Source organism: Chaetodon trifascialis, chromosome 2, assembly GCF_039877785.1.
Source record: "Chaetodon trifascialis isolate fChaTrf1 chromosome 2, fChaTrf1.hap1, whole genome shotgun sequence".
NCBI lineage: Eukaryota > Metazoa > Chordata > Actinopteri > Chaetodontiformes > Chaetodontidae > Chaetodon > Chaetodon trifascialis.
In genome coordinates, this window is record NC_092057.1 from 18187543 (window position 1) to 18201754 (window position 14212).

Genomic DNA, 14212 nt, shown 5'->3' on the forward strand with positions numbered 1-14212 from the left:
CAAGCCCTTAAAAACGCTGGTTGTGAATTTCCTACTCAGGGTATTGAGACAATTCAGTCAAATTTGCTGATGCTGCTGTGCTATTATGTTTGACCTACAGAGCCTGCCCGCACCAACCTAAAGTAATGGTGACAGTAAATTCATATTACTTAATATAGGTTTGCAACATTGTGCTAAAAGCGACAGTGGTAAAAAAAATCATATACTTCAAATGAAGCGCGTAAAAGAGCACAATGTGCAAACCATCTAAACTTAATTTTCTGTGAGTATTTATTAGGAGCACCGATGTTCTTAAGAGGCGCATAATACCAAACATTTTCAGATACACACGCACGCACGCACGCACGCACGCACGCACGCACGCACGCACGCACGCACGCACGCACGCACACACACACACACACACACACACACACACACACACACACACACACACACACACACACACACACACACACACACACAACCACTTACAGGACAGCTCATCTGTCTTGCTGGGTGTCTTCCCGCTGACTGAGCCGCTCCTACCATAGAGTCCCTTGCTGCCTCTCATGAAGGACCTGGTGTCTCCAGGGCTGTAGCAGGGCAGCATGACAGCTGTCCCTTTATTACGACCTGGTACCACCTCTAACAACCCCACACAACCCAGCAGCTGCACCTGTAAGGTACCTGAAGACAGAGGAAAACACTCAGGTACAACCAACTACAGACCAAAACACTAGTGGCCTAAAAAGTGGGTAAATCCAAGACTAAAATTTGCAGAATGCCCTCTTCTATAAATAGTCACAGCTGGCTGGACATACACAAAAATTAGCATCACTGGCCTGGAAATCAATGAAAAGCCATTACACACTCATCCCATGTGATCATATAATGCACTTTATTATAATCCTTATTCTTGTATACAAGTGCTGACCACATGAATAATTTCCAAAATATAGAATAAAAACATCTCCCAAATAAAAATGGTCTTCTTGCCAACTGTATCCCTCAGTCATGCATGTCTTTGGCACAAAAGCCCATCCATGCATCACAGATTTTATGTAAACTCATTGAAAATGTCTCTGTGGTTATTCAAATGGTCTCTTCATTTCAAACAGCATTACAGAACACCTCATTATTCCATCTCCGTTAGTAAGATGGCTCCACACAGTCACTAACTGTGGAGCTTCAATCACACTTCATGTGTTATGTATGTTGTGAATGCATTTGTACCATCTTATCACTGTGCAGTTGGGATTTTGGGATGTTGCTGCACAGTTTGTGGCCAGCTCTCTCTCTGTGTTTGAGTCAGTATGCATCTATCATGACGTCTCATGGTGTGAGCTTGCTTGACTTTGACCTACATGGCTTTGTTTAGTACTGCGTACCAGTGAGAGGTGAGGGCTTGTTGAGGGTGCTGTACTGGTTGTGGAGGTAGGGGGCGCCATGGCGAGAGCTGAAGGCAGGTGAGGAGGCCAGGACGAGCTCCTCTTTGATGATGCTGGCCTTCGGATGGTCCTCTGGCAGCTCTGCCAGACGCTGGTCCAGAGAGTCCCTCAGCAGGTCTAACCGCTGAGACGCCTCGCTCAGACGAGACTGTGCCTGCACAGCATGGACACAGAGCAGCGTTAACACACATGTACATCCTCTGGGTGACTGCTTGCATTGTTAGGTGGACATTAGAGACATTTTTTGTTACATTTGTTTAAATTTTCTGCACATCGCAACAGCAATCAATAAAATGATCTAACAAAAAAAAGTCCAGTATCTGTCAAATTACATTGGATGGCCTACCTGCCTGTCTACCTACACGCACTCATTTCAGTCTTCCTCAAGGCTAAACAGACATTTTGCTTATCTATAGCGAGCTAGTCACACAAGAATGGCAGAGACTGTGTGTGTCCAGTCTAACCTCAGACAGGGCTTTCTTGTCCTGGACCTTGCTGGCCCCCAGGAGCCTGAGCACATTTTTGGCCCCCTCAGCGACCGCGTGTTCCACCCTGTAGTGATGCCTCAGCTCTTCGATACGCAGCTCCACCCCACACAGGTCCTGGTTACCTGCAGTGTTTGGACAGATTAATGCTATTACAGCCTCAGAGCAGACGATTTTACACAAAGCAAATGAGGATGTAAAGACATACAAAGTGGCTTCAATAACAGGTGCAACTTTTATTCAGTTGTATTCTTGGCAGGTGCAGATTGAGGCTGCAGTCTCTTGTTTTTGCAGCAGTGTGTTAAAGGGAACTCCCCTGGGCATACTACAGTTAATGTCTTAATGCAGGTCATGCATTACACAAGAGTCAGACAAAGAAAACATTAGCAGCGCCTGGAGGAAGGTGAGCAGCCTTTGAGTGTTCCCCAGTAAACAATGTTATTATTTACAAATGACTTTCTCATTCCTGTCTTTAAAAGCAAACAGAGCAGCCAACCCATCAACCCTCTCTCACTTCGTTTTTTGTGATGAACTTTTTATTGAGATTTAAATCAAATTACACAGACATGAAGTTACAGGGAAAACAAACAAATGAGTGATATCTCAAATACGTACTAAGATTTCAGAGGTTTTCATAGTAGTAATAGCTTGTTGTCCAATATTACCTGTTGTCGCCACAAGTCACAGCCATGATAAAACATTGACAACTGGTTATTTCAGCCCTTACATGGAAAGATCTGGTAACAGTAGCTAGATTACAGCAGAAAATTAGATGCAGTGCTATCAGTCAAAAGGCAAAACCACACTCAAGCTCCCTCACTAAGGACACCAGACATGGGGTCAGAGTAGCACCCATGAAGCACAATTACAGCTAAGTGCTTAGTTTAATGGCTCAGTAGCAGCCTCTGACAGCGAGCAACAGACACAAAGGAGCACACAGGAGAGGAGGCGTGAGATAAGGACAAGGACAATAGGATAAATAGCATTCAAACAGGGTGCATTTGACTTTCAAATGTCAGGGTAGAGACAAAGGAGGACAAAAGGGTACAGAGAAGTGATTAAAAATGATTTTCAGGACTTAAGAGCAGTTCAAAACGCTGCATGGGACAGAGGAGAAAGAAAGGAAAAGAGGGAGGTCGGGGTGGAAATGGATGTGGATGCTTTTATCTCCTAATAAGGTGTTCTGCCTGGAGCCCAGACCCTGCGAGATGACCTCTCCACCGGGTGTGGTGCCTGGAGACTGTCTGTCTGTGTACACTATACACACAACCCCAGTGTCTGAGTGCTTTAAAGGAGGGAGACAGAGTAACCAAGATCCAGAGACTATGCAGGACACCAGCACAAAAGAAGACAATTTAAGAGTTATATTGAGGTTACCATTACAGGCAATGAAATACCTACAGGGAAAGTGCAGAAAGGTCTTTGATAGAAGCAGCTATTGTGACCTTGAGCAACTAGCCTGAAGCAGAGGTGAGGCTAAAGAGGTCCCCTAAACTCTCCAACTCTACACCTTAACATTATTTTTCATTTTCTAACGTGTAGCTGAGGCTGACTCAAGCAAGAACACCCCTCAGGTATAAAACCAGTGCTGCTCAGTCTGGTCATTAAAATCTAAAATACTATTTTTATCACGCTACAGCACTGCAGGGAATTTCCGATCATTAAAAAACCTGTAGGTTTTCCGCATTGGAGACACAGAGCGATAAAGCACGAGCCTTTAAAAGGTCCTTAAATCATCCTTCTAAATGGCCATAGTCTTCTTCGCCTTAAAAGTCAGCCACTTTCCTAGTGGCCATCAGTCTGCCTCGGTCTGACATGAGCAAAAAGGAATAGATGACCCCAGAGGGAATATAACAACTTTGTTTTTGTTTTTACTTCTCCCCCTCCCACTGCTCTCTGCCTGTTTCCCTGTTGCATTTTACCAAACCATCCACCTCTTGTGACCGTAATCAATCAGCCTGATTTCGCGGCAGAGGGGCCATAATGATCCACAGCACTCTGCCACACAGAAACTCATTCACCTGCTCTGAAATGGCATTGATCAGTCTGCCACCACACAGGCTGTGAGTGAGTACGTCACAAAGCAGAGAAAGTGAATGGGACCACACTTCAGCACATTTAACACATGCAACAACCTGCTCAGACAATGCTTTTGCTCTGCCTCTACACAGAGCACATTAATACTGTGTGTGTGTGTGTGTGTGTGTGTGTGTGTGTGTGTGTGTGTGTGTGTGTGTGTGTGTGTGTGTGTGTGTGTGTGTGTGTGTGTGTGTGTGTGTGTATAAAAAGACTTTTCATCTGCCGGTCCTTTTGTTGGAGGGTTGGATATTTTTTGTGCATCTGTGTGAATTTGATTGACTGTGGTAATGCGCCAGGTGGGCCATGTCACAAACACACACACACACACACACACACACACACACACACACACACACACACACACACACACACACACACACACACACACACACACACACACACACACACACACACACACACACACACACACACACACACACACACACACACACATCAATCCTAGCCACCCTCTTCATCATTTTCCCCACAAAATTAAGGCGGAGAGCTGCCGGCTCTGCATTGATGTGTTTGTGCTGCTGTGTGTCTGCAGCTGCTGCTCTGGACGGATTGCATGACACACAGAGAAAAAAAAGAAAGCACGAGCGCAGATCACATGAAGACAGGGAGATGAAAAAGACCGAGGCAAAAGCATCGTGTCAGTGCCAGATGACCATTGTCATAACACACACAGCGTAATACTTGAAAGCATCTGCCACCACAGGCAATGCCTGAAATGAGCACATTTCCCTCTGACAGGTGAACAATAAATTTTGAGGCTAGAAATAATTATAGCATGTTGCTCAGAATGCTGAGTATGTATTTTTAGTAGAGATATGTCACTTAATGTTTTCTATACGGTGGATACGGTGCAGGGAATTTTTGCTACATTATGGGACAATTTATCTTGGAGCGCTAACCTTTATTGATTTATTTGGATTTAGAACGTGGGGGGTGTTATGCATTGCAGGAACCACATTGCAACCTAAGTGCTTAGCGTCACTCATTTAGCCATCCAATCAAACTCACCCTGTGTATCATCATTGTGCTCGGTGGCCTGCACAGCCTTGCGGATTTGCATGCGGATTATGTCAATTTTGGTTTTACTGTCCTGCAGCATCTGCTGGGCCGTCTGCAGCATCTTCTTATCCTGATTAGAGCGGGGACGAGAAAAGGAACAAGTCACAACACAAGAAGCAGGAAGGTAAAATCTATAATACCAGAACGCCCTTTTATATGCAGTGAAACAACAAAAAGGTGAAATGACAAGGTGAAAGATGATCCATAGGAAAGGAGGGGAGGGGATTTTTGAATTAATCAAGGGATGAGGTGTGTGCACAGGTCCTACACATTTAGAGATCATCATCTGAATCAGCAGATTGCAAGGTTATGGATCATGAAGGTGCACATACACGCACACCTTATCAGGCAGATGGGGGAGGGGCGTGATGCGTACCAAAATGTTCTTCATATGGCCTTGTGTTTATTATGTGCATGTGTGTTGGCAATCTGCGCTTTATATAGCACATTGTTCTGTTGAGCCACGTTCAGGTGTGAATATGTGTGTATGGATTATGTATGAATCTGTGTTCTGTACCTTGGTGGATCCATTGGAGTAGACAGGGATCATGTTTTCAACTCCCTGTTTGACTTTGAGCTCGATGTTGAGCTGTCTCTCCAAGGCAGCGATGCGTTCCTTGTGGGCTGATGTGCGACTCTCTGCCCCAGGAGAGTGAGGACACTCATCTGTGGAGGGAAGGAAAAGGTTGGAGACACTATAAAAAGGAACAAGATGAGGGTTCCCGTGGTGTGCTGTAAGATTCCTCTCCCAGAGGAATGCCATGTAATGTCAACTAACAGTGTTGCACTTCTGAATTTCTGCAGCAGCATGAACAGGGTTAATATCCTGGATTATGGGAACAGATCTGATGACTCTGTCGTTGTTGTCCAAATGATTAGAGATCCATGAGGCAACGGATTTGGGCTTCAGATGGTGTCCCACCCAGACGGAGTAGGAAAAGATGAATCATCAAGAAATATTATTTCTCCACCTCTAAGATGTCTTTGGTCCCATTTCTCAAGAAGGAGTCACAAAGGATCACCATAAAGAGTTATCAACGGTATCATGTGTTTTTAATACTTAGCAAATCAAGGTACTTTACCAACTGATGCAAAACTAAATACTGCCACAAAGCAGACCTGCTCTCTAATCTGAAACTTTCTTGGTTATATCAGATACAAAAGAAACCAGAGGACAAGGTAGATTTGACAACAAGGATGAAAGTTTTTTCACATATGTACCTTTGTTCTCCTCCCCTCCTTTCACCACAATGTGAGCATCCAGTTCCTGCAGCTGAGCATGCAGGTTGTCCAACCTGCGGTTAGAGGAGCGCAGCTGGCTGTCCACCTGTAGGCAAGAACAAACGCAGTGGAAAGTTCTTTCTGGTTATTTTTGTGTGAAAACATCAGTGTATGAATAAAAGAGCAAATTATGAAACTTTGGATAACATGTGGGCATAAACATCATTGCAGGAAAAAGGTAAATGACTTGAGTCGCACAAAAATGTGAATCCTCATCTTTGGTCACATGCTGTCATTAAGCTGAAAATGATGTAAAAAATCTATTAATGCATAAAAAGGAATACAGTGTGCCTGATAGCTTCTCAAGAGCAGATGAAGATCCTTTAATGGAGTTGGGTACTGAGGCCACAGTGGTAATCCTTTTCCTTTGCTTACTGTTTGTTGCTCTGTTCCACAAGAGTTGAACAAGAACTTCTTTGTTTTTAAGACACACTGTTCCCTTAAAATTGACAATTGCCCGTAAGCAAAGTGTTTGACCCTTCAACTGCTCAAGTATTGCTGGTCGCTTGTGGTAACTGGTGCCCTGCAGCTGCTCAGGGGAGTAAATGCGTGAGCCTCCTTCCTCACACTGTGGAAATGTGTGCTCAGTGAGCCCATTCCAAGGTAAATAAAATGTCAAAACACTGGTCACATGAGGCTTAAAAAATAGTGCCAGATTCTTCAGAAAGTACCAACTGGATAAGACCTTAAGATACAGTGTCTGCCTGACCGTCTCTTTGCTTGCAGATCATCCATTACCAGGTAGAAACCTGTTTAAAAGCCCTATTCCACAAAAACTAATAACTCTGACTGGTATGACAAACTAGCTGGAGACGTTTTAACTCCAATAAGTCCTGGTGGATGGAGGCTTTTAGAGGATTTAAGCGTAGCTGTGGCTGACCTGCTGAGCGTTCCTCTTGTCAGTCGTGGCCCTGCGTAGGTTCTCGGCTCCCTCCTTGATTTTCAGTTCCTTGCGAATCTCTCTGCGGATCCTTTCGCGCTGCTCGTCTAGAAGCTGCTGGACACTGGAGTCAGAGAAATCTGAGTTCTGGTCCAGACCGAGCTGCTCCAGAACCGACAGCCCACCTGGGTCACTCTGGACAGACAATGGATAAAGATGTTAGGCAGTGTGGTTGTAAATAATATAGAAAATCTTTGTCATGACAATAAAAGGTTTAATTCACAACATGGTCTGGTAAGAGGAGGTGTTGAGAGTGAAGTAGGCAGAAGAGGAAGGATAAGGCAGTAATGGGAGGACAGGGACAGAGAGGGGGAGATGACAATGATGGTAGAGGAAAAGGGGCAAAGTTGGGTAAAATTGAAAATGTTTGACAAAGAAGCAGGGCGGGAAAGAGATGACGGAGGAGCAGTGTGGAATTACAAAAATCTTGTTCAGCCAGTGTTTATATTACTTCGAAATAAATCTCCAATGTCCAACCTGCTTATAAGAAGAGCTTTAGGGTGACTCCATTCAGGACAAAATATACACATGCATCAAAGCGAATTACAATCTGTCCCATGACCCGAGCTGCCCATTGTCCTCTTTCAGCCGTTTCTCACGAACCCATCCTCCTCTACTGGGTGACAAATGCTATAAACATTTTAACTTAAATGAAAAACGTCAGTACACGCTTTAGCACCAGTAAACAACTGGGCTCCACTCCTGCTGAAGTTTCTACTCACTTCCTGTGTCTTCTCAAACACCACTTGTACCAGAGGTAGAATTTGCAACACAATGAGATCTGGAAACTCAACAGCTCAGGCAAACAATCCGGAAGAGAGCAAGAGAGAGAAAGCGTCAAATCTCTCGAAATCACTGCCACTATTACAGCAACACGCAAATCAACGAGACAAAGGCACTTCACCTCCGAACTGTCCTCATCCTCCTCGTCACCATGCCAACACATAGTTCACTCAGATGTGATGAAACCCCCCAAAAAAACAGAGAATGAGCAGAAATCTTTGGTGCACTCCCGAGCTTGTCCAAACAGTTAATGCCACACCGAGAGCAAAATGGGTTGGGCATTGGGGGGGGTGATAAAAAGAGATAAAGAGAGGGAGAGTTAAGTGAGGGAGGAGGGGGAACGCCTCCAAAAGAGGATATCCGTCCCGACACCAAGCTGCTCAGGCCTTTCCTGTTTCCTCTGCCATTTTGCTGCTGTCAGTGGAGAGTGAGACACAGAAAAAAGAGGGACAGAGACTCTATATATCAAGAACACATCGTCCCTCTCAAAGTTTGAGTGAATCACTGCTGGATCTGTGGCGGTGAACCTGTATGATCTTCCTCAGCTGCCATAATCAGATCTGGCTTGAAGTGAAATTGTAACAGCCTTTTCTGTTGCTCTCACTTGGGTCGGTGATATGATCTTGAGGGTAGAAAAAAGGGAAGGATGCGTATTCTAGGTACTGGATCAAAGCCAGAGTGTGAGAGGGGGACGCATTTCTCATCTACAAAGCCCCAGAGGAGGTTCTCCTATAGAGAGACTATGGGATCAGTCACAGCCTCATCTCAAAATATCATAACATCTCTATGTAAGCAAGTGGGTGGAGTGAGCCTGCTAATACCGGCCTTCAACATCCTCTAAAACTGGAAAATGAGAATAAAGTTTAAGGCCTCTTTACACTGCACAATAAAAATGATCTTACAGGTGTACGTCATGGCACACATGAAATGTTGGTCAAATTCTGAGGAATGCAGATTATGGATGATGTGCGAAAAACAAATTCAAGCAGAGACACAACATCAATTTTGAACATTAACCTGTGCCTGAGAAAACTGCCTGTTGGCTCACTGCAGAGGCAGAAGACAGTTACACTGGTAAAAGCCAACTTGGCTTTTACAGGATGAATGTTAAGATTTGGGTAAATAGCCTTGTTTAGCGGAAACATTTAACATGTTTTCTTGTCATCGCAAAGTAATTTGAGCACACAAGGAGTAGACTAATTACGTTTGTAATTTTGTGGTTTGTCCATCTTTCAACATGAAGCTGACTCATCTCTTTCCATTCCTCAGCAGATCTGTTACGCCAAGATAAGAAAAGAAAGGCAACACCGAGTTAAGACGTGGAGCTTTAGTTCCTGTAATCTGAAAAAGGCTGTGTCAATTTAGGGTGAGCAGACTCCCGTAATTTACTGGCTATAGATGAGCAGACATCAACATTTTAAGTCCACAGCAGAGAGCTTACAACTAATTATGGATAATCATTTGTTACTACCTGTGGTGAATCCTGTAACAATGACTCAGAGTAGCAGGGGGAAGAAGTTTGTGATGCACATGATGGCCCTATGATCATGGGCAGGGCCTTCAGTATCTCTGAACCTCTCTGGATCCTTGTGAAAAGTGTGCATGTGATCCACACCTGCCACTGCACCAAACACTGATGAAATGTTTGCCTACACTTACAGCATCGGTCGCTGTGGGAGCAGCTGCTGTTGCTTAAAAAGGTTGGGCTGTTTCAGTATTACAGTGTGGCTTGTTGTGTTTCTGCTGAGCTTTAGCCTTACTGCCAAGTGACTGTGTGTCGGACGGTGAACTGATTGTGAAACTGAACTGGAGAGAGGTTATTCAAGTTCTCCAGCTCCGCACGTGCCCTCTCATCCACATCATCATTCTGACTTTAAGAGATGCAAAGTTAGTGCCTCACAAGATAATTTGTATTTATTGATATTGTACTTTCTTTACTATCCTGAAGTGCATACATGTTTAAGTGTTCAGTGTTGTCAGATAGTGTGGTTTCTAACACATCTGGGCTACTCTTTATTTGAATGGGGAGGTATACTTTGGGCAGCTTTTGTACTTTCCAGTCATGTTAGCAGCATGGTTCAGTCTGTCCATCACTTCCTGACAGAAATAACTCAGCAACAACTGAATGGTCTCCTATGAATTTTTGCATAGATATTCATGTTTCTTAATAGGGTTGGGTGGTATGACAATATATACAGCGGTAGAAATGTGTCCAGATTTGGCAATACTGCTTCCACTGCAAGAGCAATCCTATGAGCCATATTTACACACATACGGGGCCTTTCACTGTCGTTCACAGCGTATGCACCACTACCCTGCTACACAGCCAGAGAGTGGGTAGCTGCTTCACACTCTTTTCTACTTGCCTGTATATTGCTTTGTGCTCTTTGGTTGACATGGCAGATATGTCCAAATACATGTAGTATCAACCCCTGCTTATTGCCTCTATATTAAAAAAAACGATGTGTTAACAGCAGCAGATGTTGACAGAATGTGTTCCAGCACACATATGTAGACAGCTTTACACAGCACCAAGTGCATCGTCACGTCAGACAAAGAAACTGGCACACTTTTCTTGGACTGACACCAAGAGAGCAAGCTGAAACACAACACTCAACTTCATCCCTCAGATGTTTACCCCGTGTAACACTACAAAGATGGCGGCAGCCAACAGGCACGAGTGACTCATCCCATGCAGCTTGTTAGTGAACTAGCCGAGGGAAGAAAATTCAGCAGTGGGGTCCAGGGAAGTAATGACGAGCTAATTCAATAGATAACAACGCCAAGCGAGGTTAATTCAATCAGACTGTGCGCAATGTAGAGGAGCCTAGGGCTGGACAGAGAAAGGCAAGACAGAACATGGGTTAAAGTGCAGTTTTGTGTGTGTGTGTGTGTGTGTGTGTGTGTGTGTGTGTGTGTGTGTGTGTGTATTAGCATGTCCTCTACTGTGAGGACAATGCCTGGAGTTTTCCTACTGAGTGATAGTGATGGTTCTGTACAGAAAAACGGTCCACATAGAGGTCAGAGACAGGCATGGTCGTGCAAGCGTGCATGACAAAAATAGGAGGACAGATATTCACTTTTAATGAATGTACACACCAATACACACACACACACACACACACACACACACACACACACACACACACACACACCCCTCTCACTTTCCAGTGAAACATAAGTCCACGTCTCTTGGGGAGTGAGGCTCAGCCCTTTTCTGACCAAAGCTGTGTTATTGTAGAGGGTGTGATCTGTGTACACTTAAGGCTTCAGTGCACTTAGTCCACAGTCGACTTTGGTGTGAGCCTTTGTATGAACTAGGTGAAAATATCATAGTTACTCTGGCTGGACGCTTGTTCTACCATGAGCCAAGGAAGGGCAGACAAGCTCTGGCTGTGCTCAAAGTCACAGCTAAAAATAGAGAAGGAAGAAGAGCAGGAGCAAATCATGAAAATGAGATGATGCCCACTCTACAATCACCCAAAGTCCCTTTCACATGGAGTTTATTCTTGAAATGTTCAGAAGCGTTTCTTGCATGGGACCATGCATGAATGGGAGCTGGGATCAATATACAGGGAAATCTTTACCGCCAACTTAAAATTAATTTAAAACTTCAAATTACTGACCAGCTTTCTGGAAATATTTTAAGAGATCCAGGTGTTATGTTAGTAGTGGCTTATGGCTGATCTGATGCTGACTCATCTTACGTCAGTCAAGGTAATTTACCATACTTCGCTCAGCTTCTTTTGGAGCCACAAAAGGCTTTACGCAATTTTTTTTTCCCTCCACATAAGCAGGAGTGCTGCGAAAGAACCGTATTCAGACTTCCATGTGTAAAATTTGTGGAGTCCCCCTTTTGCGTGAACCTATCATTAAGACAACCAAGTTGGAAACAGACAATATAGGATGGCTAGCTGACTAAAAATATGTTGTAAAATTTGGACAGTTTTTCCTCCTGGCTGAACAGGCTGCTCCATATTGGCACACAAGAAAAGACATGTCATGTAAAACAACTGCGTGGTTTGTAGTAAGGATTTCTCTTCCAAACACACACACAAGCAGTACTAGTATGTACAGTATGACAGAAGCTGCCAAGTGTTTCTCTAATGGGTTTACAATAACTTTCCTGTAGATGTCTTCCACTGCCACATGAGTCTCTTTGTATTACTCTGCTGAAAAGATGGACCTGCAGGGAAATACCATTTCCCATTCTTGTCAAACTGAGTGACTGCATTGTGGAGAGGCAAGGAGAGGGAGCAAGGCGAAAAACAGGAACAGAGTGGAAAAAGGAGGAAGAGGGAAATAAAAACAAACCAAACACTTACAGTTTCCTTCAAAGGAAAGTACTATAAAATACTATGACCTTAGATGAAAAGTAATCAAAGCATACACTGCTAAATTCAGGAACACATTATTTCTGAGGGCGCTAGCAGCGCCGCAATACTCAAAAGGCAGTTTGTCCAGTCATGCTCATGAAAAGGGAGAGAGAGAGAGAGAGAGAGAGAGAGAGAGAGATAAGTGGTAAGCGAGGGGCTGAAAGAGAGGGAAAGACTGTCGAGGCAAACAAGAGAGCAGCATGGGGACAGGAAGAGAGGGAGGAGAGAGACGGATGAAGCACAGCCGAGAGGGTCACAGGGTTGTGGCAGACAGAACAGACAAATAAGCAGAGAAAGAAGGAAGGAGACAGAAATGAGGCGGAGAATCAGCAATGAATCAGCAACCACACTGCAACAACAATGTGCAACCACTGTGCCAGACAAGTGTTTGTCGAAATAGCATCGAGGAAGAAGCGGTTTCAGCCTGAATCCTTCCTTTATCTATAAATGGTATTTTTCAGTCTTATTACAGTCTCGCTGTACAGTTCTTGCTTTTTTCATGAGCACCTGAAACAAGAGGAGGCTTATGGGAATGCAGTTTTCTAAGTGACAGTCGGCTGTAGTAATGTGCATAGAGACAAAGCAGTGCACCAAAACAGGCAGGGAAGCGTGGACATGAGCGTGCCGTTGTTTCAGCTCTACATGAAATACATGAGCAAAAGCAGGAGGAACATGGAAAAGAAGACAATGGGAGAAAGACATGGCTAGTGACCCAAACACACCCACACTGATGAGAACGAGGGCAGGACCATGTTCACCAGGCCCTCCCACATCACCTCCCTCCGTCCTTCTCTCTTCTCCATCTTCCTGCTCTACTTTCTTCAGTTCCTCCTCTGGTCTTGGCCTCCTCCTTCTAACTGCCTTCCTCTTGTTGTAAAGCAGAACCATATTTAAGCTGTCTGGCTCTAAACCTAGTGTTTTGGGGTTTTTTTTTGTTTCCACACCTACTTCAACTGTTAGTCTCACCACCCAAACCCTCAAATGTACACTCATTGAAAGCGGTGGTGCTTTTGGCAGAAAACATTGGATGTTAGAATATCCCTTGCTTCTATCGTGGCAGCTGGATCCTGATACATAAACTTGGCCCAAACTGACAGCCATTGTTTTCCCCACCGATTGGCCACTTCACTTCTTCAATTCATGCCTGACAGCTTGGCAGTTGTGGAGGTAGCTGTTCTCTCTGAGCTTGAGCCAACTTTTTAGTGACAGGACATCCACGATACACATGACTGACAGACGTAATCATCAGAAGTCTCCTCTCAACCCCAAAACAGAGGCAGAGCACACAAAGCCGCAGACCAACTGTGCCTCATTTCTTTGCACTGAACAGGACGAGTGAGATGGCAGTTTAGGGAAAAGAGGCAGTGAAACAAAATCAATTGATGGACAGAAGGGCTAAAAGGAGAAAACCTCTCCCTGTCCCTCTCCTGCATGCACTGAAGCTGCTGGTTTGTTATGCAAACCTTGGGCGGGGTTCTTGATTCTTGTCTAGATTATTGCTCATACGTCGCAAAACACACAAACAAAGCCAGCATAGAAATCCCTGAGATGGAGCATGCAACATCAGGTGCAAAACATCCCAGAGAAATCACTTATCTGACTCTGTCATGTCGGTATAATTAGCATGTATTATAGGATAGTATAATTCACAACTGTAATTACGTTTGAAGTGGCATACAGGTATGAAAATCATACTTTGTGCATTTGCTGATCTGTGGTAATGAATTCTTCTGTATGTGTTATTCTTTTAAAAATCAAGTT

General features: G+C 44.2%; 1 protein-coding gene across 2 annotated transcripts in view; it reads right to left on the minus strand.

The window, feature by feature from the left end:
• The window catches only part of pkn1a (protein kinase N1a), a 44027-nt gene that overhangs the window by 8949 nt on the left and 20866 nt on the right, over positions 1–14212 (minus strand). The window contains exons 1-8 of one of the 2 annotated variants that reach the window (XM_070979068.1): positions 8197–8299; positions 7233–7427; positions 6293–6398; positions 5589–5737; positions 5021–5141; positions 1895–2040; positions 1371–1584; positions 475–669 (exon numbers count right to left, since the gene is read on the minus strand). In XM_070979068.1, the coding sequence (XP_070835169.1) occupies positions 475–669; positions 1371–1584; positions 1895–2040; positions 5021–5141; positions 5589–5737; positions 6293–6398; positions 7233–7427; positions 8197–8238 (1168 nt within the window). In that variant the 5' untranslated portion in view covers positions 8239–8299. Of the gene's footprint in view, positions 1–474; positions 670–1370; positions 1585–1894; positions 2041–5020; positions 5142–5588; positions 5738–6292; positions 6399–7232; positions 7428–8196; positions 8300–14212 lie in introns of those variants that run through there. The other variant, XM_070979077.1, reaches the window with a different exon arrangement.